The sequence below is a fragment of the Pleurodeles waltl genome, chromosome 4_1 (assembly GCF_031143425.1).
Source record: "Pleurodeles waltl isolate 20211129_DDA chromosome 4_1, aPleWal1.hap1.20221129, whole genome shotgun sequence".
Classification (NCBI taxonomy): domain Eukaryota; kingdom Metazoa; phylum Chordata; class Amphibia; order Caudata; family Salamandridae; genus Pleurodeles; species Pleurodeles waltl.
In genome coordinates, this window is record NC_090442.1 from 974,183,199 (window position 1) to 974,209,060 (window position 25,862).

Consider the following 25,862-nt stretch of genomic DNA (forward strand, 5'->3'; position numbering starts at 1 on the left):
ACGGCCCAGACGATGCGTCGTTTCCTTCCAAGCTGCAAGGGTCTTTGTATCGAATATTGGCACGCAGTCTTGGTTCCTCATTGCGATGCAGGGATCTTTATGATGCCCAGGGACGATGCGTGGAAATCCTGGGCATGCGGGACAAAGTCACAGGCAGTGCATCGATCCGTTATGTTGATGCGTAGAATTTTCTGTTGCCCGGCAGGTGCTGTGTTGATTCTTCACTCTGGAAGTTGGGCTGCGTTGTTATGGTTCGGCTGTGCGTTGTTCCGGTAGGACTGTGCGCTGAATTTCCAGCCACAAAAGGCAGGCACTGCGTTGATTCTTCACTCCGGAAATTGGGCTGCATCATTCCGGTTCTGCTGTGTGGCGATTTTCTCATCGCAAGGCAGGCTATGCGTCGTTTCTGGCAAGCTGTGCAGCGATTTTCGGCGCACAAGGAGTTCCTTGAAGAGATGAAGTCTTTCTGGCCCTGAGTCTTCAAAATACAGGAGGCAAGCTCAATCCAAGCCCTTGGAGAGCACTTCTCAGCAAAGTCAGAGGGCAGCATAGCAGCAGGGCAACAGCAGGGCAGCAGTCCTTCTCAGCAAAGCAGTCCAGATGAGTCCTTTGGGTAGCCAGGCAGTTCCTCTTGACAGGTTGCAGGTTCAGGTCCAGAAGTGTCTGAACTGGTGGGGTCAGAGACCCAGCTTATATACCCAAAAATGCCTTTGAAGTGGTTGAGACTTCAAAGAGTGGTTTTGAAGTGCACAAGTTCCCCTTTCAGTACTGGTCTGTCTGCCAGGGGCCCAGTAGGAGGTTCGGCAGTCCATTGTGTGAGGGTAGGCCACTAGCCTTTGAAATTTAAGTATCAGGCCTTCCAGCCCATGAAGACCCATTGTAGGAAGTTGGCTCTGTATGTGCTATTTCAAAGTAAGGAATAGCATGAACAGAGTCCAAGGGTTCCCCTTAGAGGTAAAATAGTGGTAAAAAGAGATAATACTAATGCTCTATTTTGTGGTAGTGTGGTCGAGCAGTAGGCTTATCCAAGGAGTAGTGTTAAGCATTTGTTGTACATACACATAGACAATAAATGAGGTACACACACTCAGAGACAAATCCAGCCAATAGGTTTTGTTATAGAAAAATATCTTTTCTTAGTTTATTTTAAGAACCACAGGTTCAAATTTAACATGTAATATCTTGTTTGAAAGGTATTGCAGGTAAGTACATTAGGAACTTTGAATCATTTCAATTGCATGTATACTTTTCAAGTTATTCACAAATAGCTACTTTAAAAGTGGACACAGTGCAATTTTCACAGTTCCTGGGGGAGGTAAGTTTTTGTTAGTTTTACCAGGTAAGTAAGACACTTACAGGGTTCAGTTCTTGGTCCAAGGTAGCCCACCGTTGGGGGTTCAGAGCAACCCCAAAGTTACCACACCAGCAGCTCAGGGCCGGTCAGGTGCAGAGTTCAAAGTGGTGCCCAAAACGCATAGGCTATAATGGAGAGAAGGGAGTGCCCCGGTTCCGGTCTGCTTGCAGGTAAGTACCCGCGTCTTCGGAGGGCAGACCAGGGGGGTTTAGTAGGGCACCGGGGGGGACACAAGCCCACACAGAAATTTCACCCTCAGCAGCGCGGGGGCGGCCGGGTGCAGTGTAGAAACAAGCGTCGGGTTTTCAATGTTAGTCTATGAGAGATCAAGGGATCTCTTCAGCGCTGCAGGCAGGCAAGGGGGGGCTTCCTCGGGGAAACCTCCACTTGGGCAAGGGAGAGGGACTCCTGGGGGTCACTTCTGCAGTGAAAGTCCGGTCCTTCAGGTCCTGGGGGCTGCGGGTGCAGGGTCTTTTCCAGGCGTCGGGACTTAGGTTTCAGAGAGTCGCGGTCAGGGGAAGCCTCGGGATTCCCTCTGCAGGCGGCGCTGTGGGGGCTCAGGGGGGACAGGTTTTGGTACTCACAGTCGTAGAGTAGTCCGGGGGTCCTCCCTGAGGTGTTGGTTCTCCACCAGCCGAGTCGGGGTCGCCGGGTGCAGTGTTGCAAGTCTCACGCTTCTTGCGGGGAGTTGCAGGGTTCTTTAAAGCTGCTTCTTGAAACAAAGTTGCAGTCTTTTTGGAGCAGGTCCGCTGTCCTCGGGAGTTTCTTGTCGTCGTCGAAGCAGGGCAGTCCTCAGAGGATTCAGAGGTCGCTGGTCCCTTTGGAAGGCGTCGCTGGAGCAGAGTTCTTTGGAAGGCAGGAGACAGGCCGGTGAGTTTCTGGAGCCAAGGCAGTTGTTGTCTTCTGGTCTTCCTCTGCAGGGGTTTTCAGCTGGGCAGTCCTTCTTCTTGTTGTTGCAGGAATCTAATTTTCTAGGGTTCAGGGTAGCCCTTAAATACTAAATTTAAGGGCGTGTTTAGGTCTGGGGGGTTAGTAGCCAATGGCTACTAGCCCTGAGGGTGGGTACACCCTCTTTGTGCCTCCTCCCAAGGGGAGGGGGTCACAATCCTAACCCTATTGGGGTAATCCTCCATCTGCAAGATGGAGGATTTCTAAAAGTTAGAGTCACCTCAGCTCAGGGCACCTTAGGGGCTGTCCTGACTGGCCAGTGACTCCTCCTTGTTGCTTTCTTTGTTCCCTCCAGCCTTGCCGCCAAAAGTAGGGGCCGTGGCCGGAGGGGGCAGGCAACTCCACTAAGCTGGAGTGCCCTGCTGGGCTGTGACAAAGGGGTGAGCCTTTGAGGCTCACCGCCAGGTGTTACAGCTCCTGCCTGGGGGAGGTGTTAGCATCTCCACCCAGTGCAGGCTTTGTTACTGGCCTCAGAGTGACAAAGGCACTCTCCCCATGGGGCCAGCAACATGTCTCTAGTGTGGCAGGCTGCTGGAACTCGTCAGCCTACACAGACAGTCGGTTAAGTTTCAGGGGGCACCTCTAAGGTGCCCTCTGGGGTGTATTTTGCAATAAAATGTACACTGGCATCAGTGTGCATTTATTGTGCTGAGAAGTTTGATACCAAACTTCCCAGTTTTCAGTGTAGCCATTATGGTGCTGTGGAGTTCGTGTTTGACAAACTCCCAGACCATATACTCTTATGGCTACCCTGCACTTACAATGTCTAAGGTTTTGTTTAGACACTGTAGGGGCACCATGCTCATGCACTGGTACCCTCACCTATGGTATAGTGCACCCTGCCTTAGGGCTGTAAGGCCTGCTAGAGGGGTGTCTTACCTATACTGCATAGGCAGTGAGAGGCTGGCATGGCACCCTGAGGGGAGTGCCATGTCGACCTACTCGTTTTGTTCTCACTAGCACACACAAGCTGGCAAGCAGTGTGTCTGTGCTGAGAGAGAGGTCTCCAGGGTGGCATAAGACATGCTGCAGCCCTTAGAGACCTTCCTTGGCATCAGGGCCCTTGGTACTAGAAGTACCAGTTACAAGGGACTTATCTGGATGCCAGGGTCTGCCAATTGTGGATACAAAAGTACAGGTTAGGGAAAGAACACTGGTGCTGGGGCCTGGTTAGCAGGCCTCAGCACACTTTCAATTGTAAACATAGCATCAGCAAAGGCAAAAAGTCAGGGGGCAACCATGCCAAGGAGGCATTTCCTTACACCCATTCAGTAAGCAGATGAGTGCAGGTGTGACTGAGTGTCCTGTGTTTGTGGTTGTCTGGGTGAAATGCACAAGGGAGCTGTCAATCAGCCCAGACGTTAATTGGGGACAGGCTGTAAGGCACAGATGGATTGTAAGTGCAATGAAATGCTCACTTTCTAAAAAAGGCATTTCTAAAACAGTAAAATAAAATCCAACCTCACCAATAAGCAGGATTTTCTATTACCATTTTGGCCATACTAAATATGACCTGGTTACCCCTTTCTGATCAGAATCTACCACGCAAACAGGATATGAAGGTAGCCCTAATGCTATCCTTTGAAAGGAGCAGACCTCACAGTAGTGGAGAACAAATTTAGGAGTTTTCCACTACCAGGACATATAAAACACACGTGTACACTGCCTGCCTTATGTCTACATGGCACCCTGCCCTATGGGTTACCTAGGGCCTACCTTGGAGGTGACTTAAATGTAGAAAAGTAGAAAGAGGGGAGTTTAAGGCTTGGCAAGTACTTTTAAATGCCAAGTCGAAGTGGCAGTGAAACTGCACACACAGGCCTTGCAATGGCAGGCCTGAGATATGGTTAAGGGGCTACTTATGTGGGAGGCACAACCAGTGCTGCAGGCCCACTAGTAGCATTTAATGTACAGGCCCTGGGCACATGTGGTGCACTTTACTAGGGACTTACAAGCAAATCAAATGAAGCAAATCAAATATGCCAATTGGGTATGAACCAATGTTACCATGTTTGTAGGGAGAGAGCATATGCCCTTTAGCACTGGTTAGCAGTGGTAAAGTGTGCAGAGTCCCAAAACCAGCAAGAACTGTGTCATAAAAATGGAGAGAGGGAGGTAGGCAAAAAGTTGGGGGATGACTACCCTAAGGCTGTCAGGTCTAACACTCTCCCTCCAATGTATCCAGCCAGTCCCTCAAATGGTATTCTTCACTCTCTCGGCATATGTGCCCTTGTTCACATACAAGCCTGCAGTGGCAGGCTGGGCACATTTAAAAACACCATAGGTGCAAGTTCACACACACAGGCCTACTATGTTATGAACACCATGGGTGCAAGTGCACACACAGAAGCCTGTTTAAGCACATTATTGGAGCAATCGCACCCACACAATCCTGTTGTGGCAGGCTGGTCACATGTTTTGAGCACCTGTGGGCAAGCATAAACACACTGACCAGCGCCACCTCCTAGGTGGAGAGGAGAGGCGCGCACATTTTCACACTGTACTTACAGTGGGAAAGTGCCCAGAGACCCAGGGCCACTAGGTAGAAAATCAGCAAAACCTATGGGAAGAGCCGATCCTCCCAGGTAGGGAAAACCTATGTGGGGGTTCTTCACCACCGGGGCGTGGGACACCCCTGTGTACCTGCCCAGCCTTCCAACTACCACCTGCTTCAGGGGTAGCGGAGGGCTAACTCAGGTTTTGCTATGGAGTTAGAAGTGCCAAACTGAGCACCAGCGTAACTGCGCCTCCAGATGGCATGCATTGACAGGCCAGATACATGCTTGGTAGGCTAATCTAGTGGGTGGCACACTCAGTGCAATGTCCCGCTAGTAATCAGGGCAGTGCCCACCCACGGTATGTGGTGTACCTTTTCACAGGGCACTACTAGGTACAGCACCAGATTGAATCATGTAATTACCCCTTTCTAGCATGTGAAGGAAGGGCGTGTGCACTTTCCCACTGCAGTATAGTGGGAAAGTGCCCAGAGTCCTATGGAGAAGAGTGTCTAAAGGTGCTCCATGGGGGTCGGAGGCATCATACATTTTTTTTTAATAAACAATACATATTTAAATAAATGATTACCATTCAGGTTAACTGAAAGTAGATATCTCTCTTGGATATCCTGAACCATATGACATGGCTCTGGATCTGGTGAACTTATGCAGTGCAACTTAGAAATATTTATTTGCTTTCACATTCACTGTGGATACAGGAAAACTTCTAAAACCTCATTTTGAGAACGGAAGGCTGCTAGCTAAATGACGAGATGACAATATGCCAAAGGTAGCCGAAAATTAGAAGGGGTCTCTTAATTTAGTAGAAAACAAATGAAAAAAATAAAATAATCGCAAATAGTTTCATTCAGATCATTTTCAGTGTATCCACAGCATTTATGAACATGGGTTGAAGTTAAACAGCATTTTCTTTGCACATATCATCCAGGTTTGTAATGCATGCTACTTATAATCAACTGCTGTGCATTGTTGAGGGTATAATCTACCAAGGGCCCCACTAATATTATCTGAACAAGTTAGCAGACCCTATCAGATATAAACTGCCCTATTTCAAAATGGATTGTATTTCTTTATCTACCGAGATGAAAGATTAAATAAAACTCATTACTGCACAGCAGATAAATGATTCTAAGTGCTCACAAGGTATAAACCTTTTCCATTGCAGATATCTGTTTTCTCTGAACTCCTCTCCGACAGTTCAATCCGTGTCATTATTCACTATTCTATCGTAATTCTCTATAGTGACTTGAATATGTTTGTGTTACTCTGATGCTACACATTTCATATAGCTGTTTCTAGTATAATTCCACTAGCCCGAGTTGTGTGAAATTTAAGTTGCTACAGTACTATACCTGTAGTTTGATTCCATACCATTTCCATTTTTGTGAGCCCAGCACTTTCATTGTGCCCTAATACAGCCCAGTGATCAAGGATTCCTAAAAGACCTAGGTAAAGAGCCCCAAACTTTTCTGGGAAATCTTATTATTTGTTTTAAAGTGTTTTTTAGTGCTACCTATGCCTGTTTACTGTAGACTCTGTTTCAGGCAGCTTGGCCTTTGAAAGTGGTGTTTTTCAGCCATGACTGTGTGAAATTTCCCTCTTAGTTTGTGGCACAAGACTGCATAAAAAGACCCTCCCCCCCTCTTTTCTAAGAAAAGAGGCTACATACATCTTGCAGAGTGTGTTTAGGAGACTGCTTAATCTGTTTCCGTGATTTAAATTGCATTTAAAAACTGTCTGCATCCCCTATTTTTTGCCTTAAAAAAGCCACATTTCAGAGTGCGCGACAAGCAGTATTTCAGAGGTTTTTTTTTTTTTGGTTTTTTTTTTACAATCTCTCCCTTACCTGGAAAGTAGACTCTGCTAGCTTGGAAGTGTGGATTCAGCCTGTCTGTATCCAAGGAGATTATGAATAGAGCAGCAGCTGCCTCCTCCCTTCCCACAGGGACTTGGCTTCATTTAGCTTGGCCCTTATATAAGTTTCTTTTGTTGTTGCATATGGTGTTGTGATAGGTTGTTGGGGGATAGTCTTTCTACTGGCTTAGAGATTAGAGTTGGGCTTGTGATTGGCAGTAGGGCTGAGATTCTGATTGGTTCCTGGTTTTTAGGGCTGGGCTTGTGATTGGTAGTAGGGCTGAGATTCTGATTGGTTCCTGGATTTTAGGGCTGGGCTTGTGATTAGTTCTTGGTTTTTAGGGCCGGACTTGTGATTGGTAGTAGGGCTGAGATTCTGATTGGTTCCTGGTTCTAGGGTTGGGGTTGTGATTGGTTGTCAGGATTAGGGGTATGATTGGTGATTAGGGCTGGGTTTCCCATTTTTTTTTAATTAAGGTTACAAATCTGATTGGTTAGGGTTAGGACTAGGTTTCTATTGGCCAGTAGGGCTATTTAAGATTAGGGCTCAGGGCGTCTCAGCCTAGGTGTCGAGGCTAAGGGCGGAGGACAAGGGCAGTTGCCTGTTTGGGCCTGTATGGGACTGGTAGGGCCTAGGGGCAGAAATGCTGGCCAATTTTCCATTTACCAAAATAACTTTACTCCCTACACATCCATCAACATGCAAACACATTATCTGCAAAGACATCCAACTCCTGCATCACAGACTGATCGCATACAGATTGCAATGTCCCATCATCCAACATGATACCCCATTTATAACACCTATACACATATCCACCACAGCTACAACAGTAAAACACCTTCATTCTCACAGCAAACACTACTCCGTCCACTCCCACTAACACAACCTGCCATCACCCACACAACACAAAACCACACTATACATTACTTTCAGGCTTCCAGATACACACTCCCTGTTCACACAAACCAACAACACTATCCTCTATTTGCTCCACGCAGGCCACCTTTCATCATGACAATTCCTTAACACAGCCTTCCAACACACCGTCTACAAACGCCCTTCCCCTCTCTTCACCAATTACGCTCAACCATACAATCCTCACACTCCACTCCACCACACATTACCTCTTCCAGTCATCACAACTAACACAAACTCCCCTGACACACAACCATCTCCTCTTACACACCTCATACATTCATCTCCAAAACACAACACCCCCTGTAATACTCTAATTCCACTCACCAGCACTCACATACAAATCCCTCACCGAAAACCACTACATCAATATCCCCTCTCACTATTCCACAAAAACAATACAGACCACACACATTAGCACATCAAATCAACACAAACTTTCATTATTATACTTATCATCACACCCACTCCCACCCTCATGACTACACAAAGAATACAAATCCCGTCCAATCTTTACCCCTACATTCTCACTCTTCACAAACATCTACCACAAGCACCCCAACACAGCACCAATCATTCACCCACCTCTCCTCCACTGCACAATTTAGAGCCTTACATTATGATCCACATGCTCCTCCACCACCTCAACCCATACTCCATCCACACTAAACAGACACAAACAAAATAAACAACATGCCACTCTTAACAACTTTGCATCCCCTTGTCTATTACATAAGGCTACCCTACAAAAAACAGTACACTCTTCTTGTCTCTCCCAGGCACAAAGTCCACCACCCACCCACACAGACCCAACAAAATGCCTCCTAAACCTGCTGGAAGAGGAACACTTTATTGAAAAACAAGATTTTGTGACCCTCACACAATTATCACAACTAACAACACACCAACTACAAGTTCAAATTATACTGCTTACCCTTCTCCTGAACAAAACACCGCCCCCAATACACTTCTTCTAAACTGCAAGCTCATAAATGCTTGGTCACTCTAAAAAAAACAAGCACCACATCTACGACCTGCTCACAGACACACAACCTGACTCACTATTCATATCAGGATCATGGTTGGGAGATGACATGGCCCCAGTGTTGCATGAAGCCCTTCCTCCGGACTATTAAGCCATCACACAAAACCGTGTAGGCAAGAGAGGAGGTGGACTAGCTATTATATTCAAACAGGCAATAAATCTCAGCAAAACAGACATTTCCATACAAGGTTGTGAAGCCCTCCTCACCAGATGCCACCCTACACCAACTTACTCCTGTAGCTTTCTCCTCCTTCACAGACCTCCACCTAACAATTATACATTCCCAGACACTTTCCTAGATACAGTCTCAAACCTTATTATATTATACTCAAACCTATGCATTCTTGAGGACCTAAACAGTTGGTTTGACAAACCCAATATGCCCCATCCAAAAGCTATCACCACTGGCCTAGTCGCATTGAACCTACATCAGATTGTACATAGTGCCACACACTTCGCTGGACACATCCTAGATGTCATTTTTGCTAAGCCTGAACTAGTTACCGTTCATAGCATCACGCCAATCACATGGTCAGACCAACTTTCCGACATAAAACACCACAAATAAACACACCCCACAACTACTTACATACATGCACCTGTTGACCTTGGAGAAAACTCAATTTTAATGACTTAGAAACACAACTAACAGCCAAAACAGATCTAGATACAATTAATTATGTTCCAAAACTTTATGAGGGGCTACAGGAAGCTTTTGATATCCTAATACCACTCAGAAAAACTAAACAGGACAAAAGAAAACCAACACCTTGGAGAAACACAGAACTTAAAAAGATAAAGCAACAAATCAAAGTTGCAGCGGACCTGGCTCAAAACGAACATCGGTCAAGACAAACTGCAGCTACACAAACTTAACATAATCTACAAATCATCAATCAAAAAAGCTAAAAAAAAAAAAAGGTACTACTCAGACAGAATTCAAAATGCTAAATCTGCAACCAAAGAATTTTATAAAATTCTCAATGAATTTTGAAAACCTACATGTATGGAAGAAAGTCATCCCACTACTCAAGATTTCACAAACAAACTGGAAACTCATTACACAACCAAGGTAGACACATTGGACTCCTATTTAAAATTTGAAAAAAACCATCAGCACCAACCCCTTTCCAAAAATACCCTCTAAGAATAAACCAACCCAGCCTCTACAGTCCTTCAAACAAATATCACAAGGTGAATTTATGGATTTGGTCAAAGCAAGCAAACCTTCCGGTTGCCCTTCTGACCTTTGCCCACCACACATCTTCAAGAACATTATTTTATCTACTTCTGCTGCCACACCTGTAAGAAGAATCATCAACAACTCTTTAACTACAGGAACTTTTCCTGTAGACCTAAAAAAGGCATACATACAACTGTTATTATTAAAGAAAACAAACCTAGACCCGCAAGACCCCAACAACTACAGACCAATCACTAATGGACCATTCCTGGGGAAACTGATAGAAAGAGCAGCATTCACCCAGATGTCACAATTCATTTAAGACAATTCTATACTTTCAGACTTCCAAACTGGATTCCACCCAGGAAGAGGCACTGAATTAGCACTTATAGCAATCTGGGATGATCTTAAAAACACAGTCGACCACAATGGAGTTGCTGCACTACTTCTCTTGGACCTCTCGGCTGCCTTTGATACGGTTGACCATGACACACTAATTCAAAGATTACACGAAGCCGGCATAGAAGGAACTGCTCTCGACTGGATTACATCCTACCTTAAAAAAAGAACTAATATCCTCTATTCACCCCCCTTCTCGTCCAAACCCTACCTCACAAAAGCAGGGGTCCCCCAAGGATCAATCATCTCACCTTTGTTTTTCAACATCTACATGATATCATTGCCAGAACTGATCAATTATTTTCACTTCACATGCTACAACTATGCAGATGACACACAAATACTACTTAAATTAGAATGCCCCAAAAACATTGAAAACTCACAAATCTTCAGTTGCCTCAGAGCCGTTGATCAGTGGATGACTTGGAGCCATCTCAAACTAAATGCCTCCAAAACAGAAATACTCATATATGGTGACTGGAAAAATTATGACCCACTGTGCGCCTCATTTATCTCTCCCTGCTACTATGATCTCCCTAACCCTTTCCACAGACTCTTCCCTCCTCCACACCCCCTTCACTCATCCCAAGCCTAAATCCTATTACCATAAACTCCCAATTAACACTTCTGGATTCTTCCCTCCTCCACCCCTCCATTACTCCAGTCAATCCAACTAACATATCCACAGCTCAAATTAACTCATAATAATACTAAAACGGTACTCATATTTCCCTATACTAATCCACCACTAATTCCTTTTGCGTTCCAGAGTAGCGTGCAACTCGCCGAAAAGCACTTCAACACCTCGTCAGGGGTAGTAAGCGCTACATAAATACTATTACAATACAATACAATACTCTGCATGTAGTGTTAAAATTACTACGTCAACATTTAGGTTCTTTGCTTAACTGAAATAACATATATGATGGACATTAGTAACCAAGAAAAAATAATACAAATTATATATAAAACCCACATGAACAAAACAAATGAAATGAAGATTGCAGCGATTCAACTGTTGGATTAGGTGGCTCGATTAAGACATGCAATCATGGTCTTTTATGCTTCTGGAATGAGAGAATTTGTGCAGATTTGGATGTTCACACAAGGGTTACCAAATAATTAAATGCTGTAATAAGTCAGAAAAATCTTACCGTCTAGCACTAAGTGGTTCTTCTGTCTCAACTGTATTTTCTTCTGGCTGAAACCGAAAATCTTCAATGTATTCGCCAAATGTGTCATTGAACCATTTCTGGACCCGGGAGCAAATTGTGTGACTGCGTGGCTTATCTGAAAAAATGCATCTTAAACGTTTGAGAATGGTATCACAGAATACAAAGACAAAGTAAACATTTTAACAAAAAATAACAATAACTAAAGTTCTTAAGTCTTATTGCTACAACGTGTTAAACACTTTTTTATATTTAATTATGTGCTATTTTACTGCATACCTCTACCAAAACAGTGAACTTCTTAGAAATGTGTGGAAGAATGTTTAATCCTGTATTTATTGCAAAGCAAACAATGTGACGAACAAATTACTTACCTTTGGTAACGCATTATCTGGTAGAGACATTATCTAGTTGCAGATTCATTACCTTGGAATTGCCCCCAGGCGTTAGTCTGGTTCAAGACATTTTTCCTCGAGCAGTGCCCCTGCGTGCCATTAGGTAGTGTCAGTTGACTCTGCGTCCATCATTGTCATCTTGCTAGCCGGATACAACATATCGGGTCCTATATAGGCACCGCCCCAGTAAGCTAACGTCAGTTTCTTTTCACGACTTTCCACACCAGAAGTGTGGAGCCATGAAGAACACTGACCATGGTGCTAGAGACCTGAGAAGGAAGTTCCTATCCCTAGAAATCAGTTCACAAAGCAGAAAGGATGTGTGGGTCGGTAAGGAAATCGAAACTAGAATGTCTCTACCAGAAAATGCGTTACTGAAGGCAAGTAACTTGTTCATCTGATAGAGACTTCCAGTTGCAGATTCCTTACCTTAGAATGGATACCCAACCGATACCATCCCCAGAGGTGGGGCTCCAAACCAAGATCATACTAGGATGTTTTGCGGGACCGAATGGTCAAAGTACCTGACCCTTCAGACCTGACTATCCAGGCAGCAGTGTTTGCTGAACGTGTGCAGTGACGCCCACGTTGCTGCATGACAGATGTCCAGGACTGGAACTCAGCGTGCTAACGCACTGGTTGCAGCTGTTGCTCTGTTGGAATGAGCAAGCAAACCCTCCGACTAAAAGGAAGGCTGTTTTTAGAGTAAGAAGCCTAAGTGGACAGTTAGGAAGTGGCTCAAAAGGAGCACACATCAGAAAAGTAAGAACCAGGTTCAAATCCCATTGGGGCATTATGAACCGTGAAGGAGGAAACTTATGGTTAAGACCCTTCAGGAATCTACTAACAATAGGAGATTTAAACAACGATGATTCGTCAGGTAATCTCAGCAAAGCAGATATAGCAGACAAGTAACACTTGAGGGAGCCCAAAGCAGAGCCCTGCTGGTCTAGAGGATGAACAAACAAGAGGTCCTAGGATAAACGGGTAGAGGGGGGTCATACAGACTTGTCTGTGCACCATGCCACAAATTTGTTCCAACTACAGGCATATACTGTTTTAGTGGAGGGATGCCTGGCTGCCAAGATAACATTACATACTTTGGGAGGAAGGTCAAAAGCTGTCAACTGCCCCAGGTCAATCTCCACGCAAGAAGGCGGAGACTGTACAGGTTCGGGTGGAGAACCGTCACCTGCTGCTGTGACAGACGATCCTACTGAAAGGGGCATTCAGATCGGAGGATCAATGGCCATGCGCAAGAGCACGAGATACCAGACTTTTCGGGACTAGTCTGGAGTCACAAGAACTATTTGGGCCCAGTCATTCCTGATCTTCATGAGAACATTGGGCAGAAGTGGTATTAGCAGAAAGAGGACGGAGTTCCTCTTAAGACAAAAAGCGTTGCCAAGTGAGTGCTGCCTTGGACAGTCCAATACGCAAAACAGTTGACACTGCATTCTCTGTGGAGGTGAACAAATCTAACCAAGGCTCTACCCACTGCTGAAAGAGACCTTGTGCCACCTACAGATAGAGATGCCATTTGTGATCGACCAGACATTGGTGGCTGAGATTGTCTGCTCTGGCGTTCACAGAACCTGCCAGCTGTTGAACAACCAGGGATGTGCCCTGATGTTCTAGCCAAAGGCACAGAGCCTCCTTACAAAGGGTAAATGACCCCACCCCGCCCTGCTTGTTGCAGTACCACATGGCAGTGGTGTTGTCCATGAAAACCTGCACCACCTTCCCTTTGAGAGAGGGAAGGAAAGCTTTCAATGCTAGCCTGATCACCTTGAGCTCCAAAAGACTGATAGAGTCTGGACTCCACCACAGACCAATGCCTCTGATCTCCTCTTCCCCCATGTGGCCACCACATTTCAGGAGTGAAGCATCTGTCACTACTGTTAGATCTGGTTGGGGAAGGGAGAGGAGTGTGCCTCTGACCCAATCGCGGTTCAAAAGCCACCACTTCAGATCTTGCACCGCTCCCTCCGAGACCACGTTGAGAGATTCCCCTGATGCTGCGCCCATTGGAACTTCAATTCTCACTACAGAGCCCACATATGCTATCTGGCATGTGTCACCGGCAGGATGCAGGAGGCCATGAGGCCCAGTAGCCTCAGAGTCATTCTCACAGAAATCCAGGATTAGAGGCTGAAATATCAGTGTCATAGCCTGAATATCCTGGACTCGCCACTCGGGAGGATAGGCCTGAAACTGCACTGTGTCCAGAACAGCTCCGATAAAAGGGAGCATCTGAGAGGGAGTCAAGTGTGACTTTGGGACGTTTATACTGAACCCCAGTGAATGCAGGCAGTCTGTCGTGTTCTGGTGGTGGGAGATGACAGCCTGGGCCGAGTCCACCTTCAAAAGTCAGTTGTCAAGATAGAGGAAGACTGGAACCCCTGACCTGCACAGATGAGCTGCGACCACCGCCATTACTTAGGTGAACACCTGGGAGGGTAAGGAGGGCAGCTAAGGCCAAAGGAGAGCATGGTAAACTGAAAATGATTGTGACCTACGATGAAACATAGGTAACTTCTGTGGGCAAGCAGAACGGGCATATGGAAATATGCATCTTGCAAGTGCAATGCTACCAGCCAGTCTCCTTGGTCCAGGATAGACAGGACCTGAGCCAGAGTGAGCATTTTAAACTTCTCCTTCGTGAGGAAGAGATTGAGAGACTGGAGGTCAAGGGAGGGCAGAGTCCCTTATCCTTTTGGGCCACCAGAAAGTAGCAAGAATAACAATCACAACCTATTTCTGGCACAGGATCCCTCTCTTGGCCAAGAAAGTCTTAACTTCCTCGCGGAGAAGTGTCAGTCGATCCTCAGTCATTTGACTCCAGGAAGGTGACATGGATAGAGGGGTAGCCTCAAAGGAGAGGGAGTAGCCCCCTTTGGACTATTCACAAAGCCCACCTGTCTGACATGATGGATTACCAATGGGGCAGGTGATTGAGAATCCTGACTCCAACTGGTCCCTGTTGGGGAAGCATCAGACTAGAAAGGTTCAGTGAGGGCTTCATTAAAGGGCAAAAGGGGTTCTGAAAAAGAAGACCCAGGCTGAAGCACCTCAGTCTGAAAGTTAGTCCTGATGGCCACGGAAGGCAGATCAAGGCCCAGGACTTCGGCCGCTTTCCTCACGACCATTGAATAAGAAACTCCCTCCTCCGTAGCCATGTTAGGGGGAGAAAGCATGCCAGCTTCAAGGGAAGTCTCCAGACCATTGGGTTCATCCAAGTCCTGAGCCCAGTCAATGGAGTCAACAAGCTGGAATTCTAAAAGGTCCAGCGACCCCTCCATACTCTCACCGTAACCATACCCATATGACTAAGGGTCAGGATCCGAGCTAGGGAGCGAGATCCCAGGCAAAGTCGGAATTGCCGTCGAGCGACTCCGGTATGGCTCCGTGCCAGAGTTGGGAATGAATATGGGATCGATGCAGACTGTGGGTCCAAACAGTGTCAGGGGTTTTGAAGTCTGAACCGTCATCTGGGAAAGTTGTGGTGGCACGACTGACACCAGTTAAGATCTGGAAACGGATCCCTGGGTGCCCTCCGGAGCCAAAGCCTCCTGCGCAGATCCCAAGGGGCCCCTGCTGACCCAGAATGTTCTCCAGTAGGGTCAGACTGCCCAAAGATGAGGCACATGGCCTCGTAAAACTCATGCAATTGAGCAGGGGTGGCTCCTGGAAACTCGGGGAGGCAAAGAGATGACCCAGAAGTAGGGTCCAAGGACAGATGTCTACAACGACGATATTCCTTTCCTCACGGCACATCATCCAAGCGACGGGGTGAAGTCGAAGAATGTTTGCACTTTATCAACTTCTTCTTGTGCTTACCTGAACGTCCCAAGACTTAGAGTGGGACATCGCAGAGTGTGGGCTCTGCGAGAAGTCTTGGGACCTTCCTCTCGATGGGAAGCAACGCATAGCCGAATGCCATGCTGCAATAAGCTTTAGGGACTGCTCCTTCAGGTTCATGGCTTGCCAGAAGTAGCACGACTTTGGGTCATGGTCGTGCTCCAAACACCAGAGACACACAAGGTGCTGATTTGTCATAAACATAATCCGGTGACAGAAGTCGCAAGACTTGAATCCGGTTGTCTGTGACATCTTGACGCACCAGAATGTCAAAAAAGTTTAAATGTCCAGTGAAAAAGTGAATTATGGAGTTAGAATCCAGATAGTCATGCTAATACATAGCAATGGTTTAATTTTAGAACATGCTTGAAGTTTATCTGAATGCTTTCTTCTCTAAAAAATAACACTGTAATAATTTTTCTAACATCAATAATATCTTGCAAAAGGTAAAAATAAAAGTTGCTGTTAATATGTGAAAGCAGAAAAACGAAAATCCTTAGCTTTAAGAAAGATCACCTATTGCATTTTACTGGTAGTTATGCAGTATTTTTTGTATCCCTTGCAAGGCCTAAAGCTCAATGATTTTTAGTTGCAGTATTAATATACTTAATAATAAAGATGTATTACTTTTTAGCAGTTTTAATTTGCTTCCATGCAAAGAAAAGTTAAATCTCAAACGGAGGTTGAACACATAAGCATACACCATTCAGATATGCCTGCAATGCAGATATGTGTTATTTAAAGTAGACTTCTATTGTACTATACATCATCATAAGTCCTATAATAAATAGATTGTCCAAAACTTGTAAATGTAAAATGTACTCTACTAATAAACTGATGGTAATCACTTAATGACAGTACACTGTAAAGGTGACAAATAATACTATCAAACTGTGTGTGTGTGTATGTATGTGTGTATATATATATGTATATATATATATATATATATATATATATATATATATATATATACACACATACACACACTCAGTTATGATATCGCAAATCCAATCTTTTGTGAGAACAGTGTGTGGTAGCGTGGAGAGTTATATTTAATGTAGTGTGGCTACTGAGTTGAATACACTGTGTATGGAGGTGCGCAAGTCATATTAATAATAGGGTGTTGCGTAAATTATAAATTAGATGTATAGTCATAAGTTTAGAAATTACATTTTTTGTGTAGTTTAAGTTTGGTTTGTAGATAAAAATAAATAGCCATACTAATTTAAAGGTGGGGCGTAATTTATAAATTATAAATTTAAGGTATAACTATAACTTAGGAATCTGTAATGCTTGTGTATTTTAAGTGCGGTTTGATTGGAAAGAATAAAATAACGTTTCCTAACTACAATGAAGGTTTAACCTTTAGTTTTTCATTGAATGTAATTTTTTATTTTTTTTAAAGAAAATATGTTTCAAATTGTAGAGTTTACTGTTTGGAGTATCATTAAGTGGAGTGTTGTACAGCGCAGAGGAGGAGAGTGTCGTACAGTGTACTGTTGTACAGTATAGTGTTGTGGAGTAGAGTGGAATGTAGTACAATGGAGTTGCGTACATTGGAATAGCACACAATGGAGTAGTGTACAGTAGTGTGGTGTAGAGTAGAATGTATGGTGGAGTGGCGTAGTGTAGGGTATTGTAGAGTAAAGCAGAGTGGAGTAGCTTGCAGTGGAGTAAATTGTTATATAATGTAGTATTATTTTGTACAGTACAGTGGCATGGAGTGCACTATAGTGTACAGGCATAGTGTAGACTGAAGTAAATTGCTATAAACTGGAGTGGGGTCTAGTACTGTACAGGAGAGATAGGTGTATTATAGAGTGCTGGAAAGTGTTGTAGAGTGGAGTAGAGTGTTGTGCCCTGGGTTGCAGGGGTATAGAATTGAGTAGAGAATTGTACAGTGTAGTGTAGGGGCATTGAGTGGAGTACAGTGGCACAAAGTGTAGTAGAGTCTTCTAGAGTGGAGTAGAATGTGATACAGTGTCACAGTGTAAAGTGGAGTGTGGTACATTGCCTTAGAGTGGGGAAAAGGGTTGTACAGTGCCATTGAGTGGGTAAATTGTTGTGCAGTGGAGCAGAATGTAGTGGAGGCCAGTGGAGTGACATAACATAGAATGGAGTAGTGTGATCTAGAGTACAGTGACATGGACTTGCGGAGTGGAGTACCATACAGTGAATGATGTAAAGTGTTGTAGGGTGGAGTGGTGTATGGTACAGGAGAAGGGACTGGTGTTGTAGTGTCAGAAAGTGTTGTGGAGTGGTGTGCCACAGAGTGGATTAAAGTGTTGCACAGTGGAGTAGAGTGTGGCACAGTATAACAGAGTGGTGGGGGATAGACTGTCGTACATCTGACTGGCATAGAGTAGCGTGCAATGGAGAGGCAAAGAGTGCACTGTTGAAGTCCAGTGGAATATATTAGTTGGGATAGAGTGGCGTAGAGGGAGTTGAGTAGATTGTCGTGGAGTAGAGTGTCATAAAGCACTGGAGAGTAAATTAGAGTGTTGTATCGTTGCACTGAGAGGAGTAAATTGGTGTGCAGTGCTATACAGTGGAGTATAGGGTGGTACAGTGGGGAGGTGTAGACTGAAGTGCGGAGTGAAGCATAGTCAAGTGGCATGGAGTTGAGTAGAGGCATAGAATGCAGTAGTGTACACTGGAGTAGTGTAGACTTGGGTGGTAAACAGTCCAATAGCGTACAGTGGAGTGAGAGTCGAGGGGCATAGAGTTGAGTGGTGAACAGCTGAATGGCAGAGAATAGAGTTACATACAGTGAAATAGGGTATAGTGTTGTAGTGTACAGTGGAGTGGTGTTAACTGTAGTGGCAGAGTGGAGTGTAATAAAGTGTAATAGCGTACAGTGGTGTGCTGTGGAGTGGGGTGGAATAGAGTGGTGTGCAGTGGAATAGCATGGACTGGTGCGTAGCGGCTAAAGTGGAATAGAATGGAGTGTGGTAGAGTGGTGTTACATACAGTCAAATAGTGTACAGTGGAACAGCATACAGTGGAGTGACGTAGAGGGGAGTGGCATACAGTGGAATAGCCTGCAGTAGCATACACAGAGGAATGGCTTACAGTGGAGTGGCATACACTGGAGTGAAGTAAAATGGAGTGCAGAGATTGGAGTAGCGTAGAGTGGAGTCGCGTAGAGTGGAATAGCATACAGAAGAGTGTTGTAGAATGCGGTGGTGTATAGTGCCATGGAGTACAATGGAGGGGCGAAAAGTGTAGAGCGGTACAGTGGAATAGCATAGTGTGCAGTGGCGTTGATCGGCATACAGTAGAGTGAGGTATAGTGTAGTGGGATACAGTAGAGCAGCTTACAGTGGAGTAGCATGGAGTGGACTGGAATAGTGTATAGTGGAGGGGAAAGAGTAGAGTACCGTGGAGTGAATGGCGTACAGTGAATGGCGTACAGTGGTGTGGCATACAGTGGCCTACAGTGGAGTGGGGTACAGTGGAGCAGCATACCGTAATAGCGTACTGTGGAGTTGCATAGAGTGGAGTGGCAGAGTAGGGTCATGTACAGTAGAGTGGAATGGCATACAGTGGAATAGTGTACACTTGAGTGGGGTAGAGTGGAGTTGCAAGAGTAGTGTAGAATGAAGTGATTTTTAGTGTACAGTGTAGCTTACACTGGATTTTGTAGAGTGAAGTGGTGTAGAGTGGAGTGGCATACAGTGGAGGGCCATAGATTGGAATAGTGCAGAGTACAGTGTCGTAGAGTGGCGTCCAGTGGAGTGGGTTATAGTGGAGCATCATAAAATGGAGGAGTAGAGTGTAACAGCGTACAGTGTAGTGTTAGATTAGCTTAGCGTGGAGTGGCATATAGTGGAGTGGCATATAGTAGAGTGGCATATAGTAGAGTGGCATATAGTAGAGTGGCATATAGTAGAGTGGCATATAGTAGAGTGGCATATAGTAGAGTGGCATATAGTAGAGTGGCATATAGTAGAGTGGCATATAGTAGAGTGGCATATAGTAGAGTGGCATATAGTAGAGTGGCATATAGTAGAGTGCCATATAGTAGAGTGCCATATAGTAGAGTGCCATATAGTAGAGTGCCATATAGTAGAGTGCCATATAGTAGAGTGCCATATAGTAGAGGGGCATATAGTAGAGGGGCATATAGTAGAGGGGCATATAGTAGAGGGGCATATAGTAGAGGGGCATATAGTAGAGGGGCATATAGTAGAGGGGCATATAGTAGAGGGGCATGGAGTGGAATAGAGTGGAGTAGAGCAATTGAAATAGATGTAGCATGAAAGCGTATGAACAGATGTATATGTAGATGTACTGTAGCAGGAAAATACATTAGCACATGTAAATGATAGTTTTTGGTAGTATATTTGAATAGTACAAGTAATATTAAAGTTATACATATTAGAATACTTACCTATATATTGTGCAGCAGTATACCATGGTAAGTTTGCGAAACACCATGGTACATAGGCAAGATAAGGCAGTATGTGATTGGCCAATGGCTGTATTTACCAAATCGAAAACGCTGGCTTATTATCAGCACACTTTGGCTGCATTCTGCATTTCACTGCGTTGTGAGTTAGGGTCTTAGATATAGCTAAGTAGCAGGTTTGATTGTTGCTCCCCACTATTACTACTTTACTAAACTGTTATTAAGTAGAGGGATTTATTTATAATTTTCCAAATATTTTTTCAGCAGTGTAGGGAGAACTGCACATTTATAAAAAATAAAAATAAAAAGCCTTATAAGTAGCGCAGTAATTTGTAGGTATTACTGCGGTACTTAATTAACTTTTTTGTGACTATTTAAATATGTTAAACATAGAATAAACACTGCAGTACACTATAGTTGTATAATTTGGAGTAGAACAGTGTATGTTGAATTTTTTTTAAACTATTTTTGTTTTAATTACTGCAGTACTCCGTACATTTTTTTTTAAATATAAAGGAACTAACATATTATTCTTCTACCTATCACCACTTTAATAATACCTATATTTAAGGGTGATTATGCCTTGCCATCGCTATGTACCACGGTACATCAATATAATACTGCAAAGTTTTGTGAAAATTCAGCGATAACTGTTACCACTAAGTTTAAATGCCTTATATCTTAAAAAATACTTATCTGTAGTACCCCAAAAAATCATCTGCACAGCATACTTTGTAATCCTGCCAAATTCCATGCAAATCGAACAGCTATTTTTCTACTATGTAAGATCTAAAAGTTTATGGAAAATGCATCATTGGACATATGTTTTGAGACATTCCTATCTTTGCGCCCCCTTGACCAATCACATCAAAACTTTCCATTTTCTGCAAATGTAGTAAAGCCTATAGGTCTGGAACGTTTCATTAAATAGAGGCACAGTTATTCGCGAACCAATTTCAGAGAAATTCCTATATCTACAAATCCGAACTATAAAGTGGCTACCGAATATCATTAGTGATGTCATACGTGAGGTCATAAGCTGTAAAGTATAGTTATTATTATACATATACACACACACGCTTATTTTAATCGAGCCTCAGCTGAATGTTTCAGGTATATTTAAATCATACAGATGACACACTTTTGGAACAACTATTACTTAATGAATAGGTACCTGTCCCATTTGCTTGCGTTTGTCCTTTTGTAGGTTGCGGCACTGTCGGCTCTTCTGTCCTTTAAAAACAAAAATGTCATCCTTTAACTTGCAATGTATTAGAAACAACTAAGTTGACAAATAGAGCAATGAATACATGAAGCAAATGTGAAAACATAACAATGCTGCCAAATCGTTAAGGTATAAGCATTTCTGAACGTGCTTCTCCTGCGCAATTTGACATTTTGATGGCAAAACTGGATGGCTCTCAACAACTCACTTTCTTCTGCTGTGCAATTTGTAGACAATGATCCGGTCAGGTGCAATTCAGAAGGTAGGCCTGATGCTCCAGATCTGATGTCCAATGTAATGTCTCTAAGGAAGTCAATAACTCATGTTCTTAACTCAAGTCGTTTTTAAAATGTGAATTGAGATGCCAGGCTGAAAGAAGGGACAGATGCCCAAACTCTTCATACACAAACATAAAATATGAGCTCCACATATTGTCAACTACAACCTCACCAAATTCTGCCCCATTACCCAACATTTCCTATAGCAATTATTGACACAGCCTGACAACAGTCTGCTAGAGAACTAATATGTTACCAGTTCACCTTTGTATAAAGTATAAAACTACCCCTGCCTTCTGATCTTGATTGTACTCTCCACACCTTCATCACAGTTTATCATCATAAACTTATTCACACCTGAAGGTACACCAGGGCTTTTCTGTAAGATGAGCAAATATATTACATCTTACCACAAGAACCTCCTTCAGTTTGTACGGATGTAACCAGCAATATCCCAAAAGTTCCCAATTTTCAAAGGACTGCCTAAAGCAGTGCTTAATTTGTCCTTGTTGTTCCCGGTGCGGAGCACCAGCGCTTATTTTTGAGGTCCATCACTTATTTTTCTGCCTCAAGCATGTACTGTAAACAAAAGACACAAGGGAAAGACGGAGGAAGAGAAAAATGCAAAGGCGTCAGAAAGGGGAAAAGCATGAAGCTGCAAGAGTAAATTGAAGGGGCAGGAGTAAATGTAAATGGATTAATGAGGTCCAAGATGGATTCAGGATTATGCCGCCTCAGTATTCCGTGCTAGCACATTTCATTGCAGCGGCCACATGTTTAAGAGGAGAGCTGTGAGCACCAGCACATTTTTATTTACAGATTAAGCACTGGCCTAAAGGATTCATGCTATGTTTTATCTTCAAAAACAATGGATTAAACCCAGATCTTTGTGACTGGGGTGAATGTTTGTATTGTTCAGCATTCCATCCATCATCTGTTCTTTTTGCATTTATTGCCCTAAGTGAGAAGGGTATGCCCAGACATGGGTCCCATGCTCAATGCGCCACTGGATTCAAGCTATCCTGGCAGATGAAGGGTGATACCCTGAAACTGGTCCTAGGATGCCTGTTTCCGGTCCAGGGAGGACCTGGCTTGGCAGTTCGGGCTGGACTGTTCCCATGGGGAACAGGGTCAAGGCTGATTTGCATATGGCCAAGTCCAAACTGGGGTGGCGTGGTGAGCAAAAAACGATGGATTAAACCCAGATCTTTGTGACAGGGGTAAATGTTTGCATTGTTCAACATTCTGTTCATCATCTATTCTTTTTCCATTTATCTTCAATCTCAACAGGAAATTACTACAAAGCCTACTAGTGACAAGATCAAGATCCATCAACATGTCCGTGACACCCACCTCTACCTTAAGGACTCCTCTGAATCTAGCATCTCAAACCCTGCCTCAATTAATCCAGATATGTGAATCTAGAACATCAAGCTCAGGCCATCACAGAGTTCCTCCTGTTTACATACAGCTTCAAACAACCACAGATTCACTTCAACATGAACTTTCATAACTACCTTTCCCAGTTGACTGCCACTGCAACAACTGTTTGATTGTTATGTTATGCTATGCTATGTTGATTTGTATAAGGGCACTAATCACCAGAGAGGGTACTGAGGCACTTTGGCAGGAGTGAGGTGCCCAAGGTGCTTACTGGAATAGCCAGGTATTTAGCATACGTGGAGGATGCTCATTCTCCTACATCGCACTCAAAACATGAGGGACAACCTTCCACAACAGATCAGATTCTCATCCTCAGTTCCCGAGTTTTTCAAGAAGCTTAAGACCTGACTCTTCCAGTAAGCACCTGGGCGCTTTACACCTACACACCTGCTTAAGTGCCTCCCCACGTCTCACAGCACCTCAAGAAGCTTCACTGACTCCCCATTGATAAGCACAACCAATTCAATTATCTCACACTCACAAAGCCCTACACAACACAGGACCAGAATACCAGAACAGCTGCATACACTTTCCACCAGACTCCGACGCTCTACCTCACTCTCACTTGCACACATTCCCAGCATCCGCAAAAGCATGCAGATTTGCTGTGGCATGTGTTGTAGGGTGGTGGTGTAGGTGTTGTTTGTGCCTGTGTATTGGGAGGAGGTGTTGAGGGCGTTGTTAATATTTGTGTGATGGGTGGCTGCTGGCGAATCAGCTGTGGGTTTGGGTGAAAGCTTCTACAGAGGCTGGAGGCGTGACATGACAGTAGTTGGGGGAAACAGTCTGGGGTCTAGAGTCTTAAAGAGTGCTGCAGAGAATCACTGTGTGGTGACTGGACCAGGATTCCACGTGCTGGGCATGGTCTGGGTGCAACAGGCATACCCTTGGCACATCTTTTGGACACCAACGGCACATCCGCTGGGCGTCCATGTTACAGCTGCCATTAACTAGGCCCTTTGGGGTAGTGCAGGGTGCCCTAATGTAATTTTCTGTGTTGATGGGTGATGGGAAATGAAGCCCTTTTGCTTAGCTTCTTCTTTTAAAGACGGTTTTGGAGGGAAAACGAGTAAGGTCACTTCCTATCCAGGTGAGTGATGGGGAAATTCAGTGGTCACTTCCTGTGCTGATGGGAACTCTACATCCAGAACTCTCCTTTAAAGAACACATGACTATGAAAATAAAGAAAATTTGGTACTAGTGCATTTTGCACCAAAAAGTGAATCCCCTTCTTTCCAGACACACACTTCAAAGCAACAGTGAAAGCCCTTGTCCTCACACTTCAATGGAGAAAATGCTCAGTTCCACCTTCCTGACACCACTCAAACACCCCTCTTAAAGACATCCTACACACCAAAGCACATCTTATTCAAGGGTCTTACAAAGTGTGGCTACTTTATCACTAAGCACAATAAATTTCATTACCTCCCTGTAGTATACAAGAATGCTGTCACTTCATTGCATGTATCTATTTATCTATGTAAACACCATTTAGTCCACTGTTATATTCTGATATCCTGAGATGCTTATTGGAACCCTGATTGTGTTGGGCACTGGTTAGGTTCTAAAGTGTTGTGCAACCATCTGTTGCCAGCACTCTGGATCTGATCATAGGCTGAGGCGGCCATGGGTACTTTATAATAAAGGATTTTCCTGCAAAACTCTACCATTGACTCCAATGTTCCAGCTTCTGTATCTGTATCTGGGGAATGCTACATTATGATACCAGGAGTGGGGCTTCTGCTGTTCAGGACCCACAGACAACGTTGTGTGCTGTGACTAGGTTGGAGAGCCTACGGTTTCCAATATATTTACATTTTAAATTCTACTAGTGGGAACCACAATCTGGTAATTTCGGGAACACTGACTTTCTGGTTACTGTAAGCACATTTGTGATTTTAATATATGTAGCTAGCTTATATGTATGTATCTTACACTGACGTTTTAATAGCATTCTTGCTACGTGCTGAACTCTTTTCGTGTGCGCAACATAACTACTCAAGTAACTTAAGACAGCCGCTACTTGCAGCATCGGAAGATTTGGGATTTGAAAGCCGCTTTGCACGATATCACACAGTGCCGTCACAAGATTTTCAAACTGCTCCATGCGACCCTGGTGAGTGCTACCTCAAGCGACTACACACACGTCATCTGAGATGAACCGCTGACGTGTTGATCTTTACCTCTTTCGACGACGCCTGGAGCAGTGTCATTGTTGCATCCTGCGATTATGTGTCATAACGCTGGGGGTCACATTATCATATTTGCGTGACCATACGGGCCACCATCGTGTGTTTGTTTCTTTTCAGCTGTTTACTTTGGTACATCGGGTAGATACTTCCCTTTAAGTTTGAATTAAGTATAACACATGGCACTAATTTGTACTTATTTCTGGAATGTTTCTTCTCCCTTTCAAGTAAGTGGGTGCTCAGAAATTATTTTTGACAGCAACATTTTCTTGTCCAAGATGCAGCAACGTCTTGTATTTCAACTTCATTTTTACTAGGTTCTTATGTTGACTGGCAGCAGAACATTTTTATACATTATTTAACTTGTTGTTCTTTATCCTTGATACCATTTATTCATAACACTTCAATGGCTACAAGTCAAAATGTTGTTCAGCCACCCCCTTTTCTCCAAAGAGCAGGGAAACCTGAAATAAAATGGTCTGAGTAGTTTCAAATTTTTGAGAATTATCTCACTGCTACTGATGCCAATGGGTATTTGCCAATTAGAAAAACTTCACTTTTGTTCAATCAATTTGGGATTGCAGGGTAATGTGTGTTTGAGAATTCACCACCTATTCCGCAACCTTTAGGGAAGAATCTTCCTTGGAATGTCTATTTAGAAGTTATAGAG

The 25,862-nt window shown here is 44.0% G+C and overlaps 1 protein-coding gene across 1 annotated transcript in view; it reads right to left on the bottom strand.

The window, feature by feature from the left end:
• Positions 1 to 25,862, bottom strand: part of GRAMD4 (GRAM domain containing 4) — a 479,241-nt gene that overhangs the window by 185,969 nt on the left and 267,410 nt on the right. The window contains exons 5-6 of the mRNA XM_069229727.1: positions 21,232 to 21,290; positions 11,373 to 11,508 (exon numbers count right to left, since the gene is read on the bottom strand). Coding sequence (XP_069085828.1) covers positions 11,373 to 11,508; positions 21,232 to 21,290 — 195 coding nt within the window. The remainder of the gene's footprint in view (positions 1 to 11,372; positions 11,509 to 21,231; positions 21,291 to 25,862) is intronic.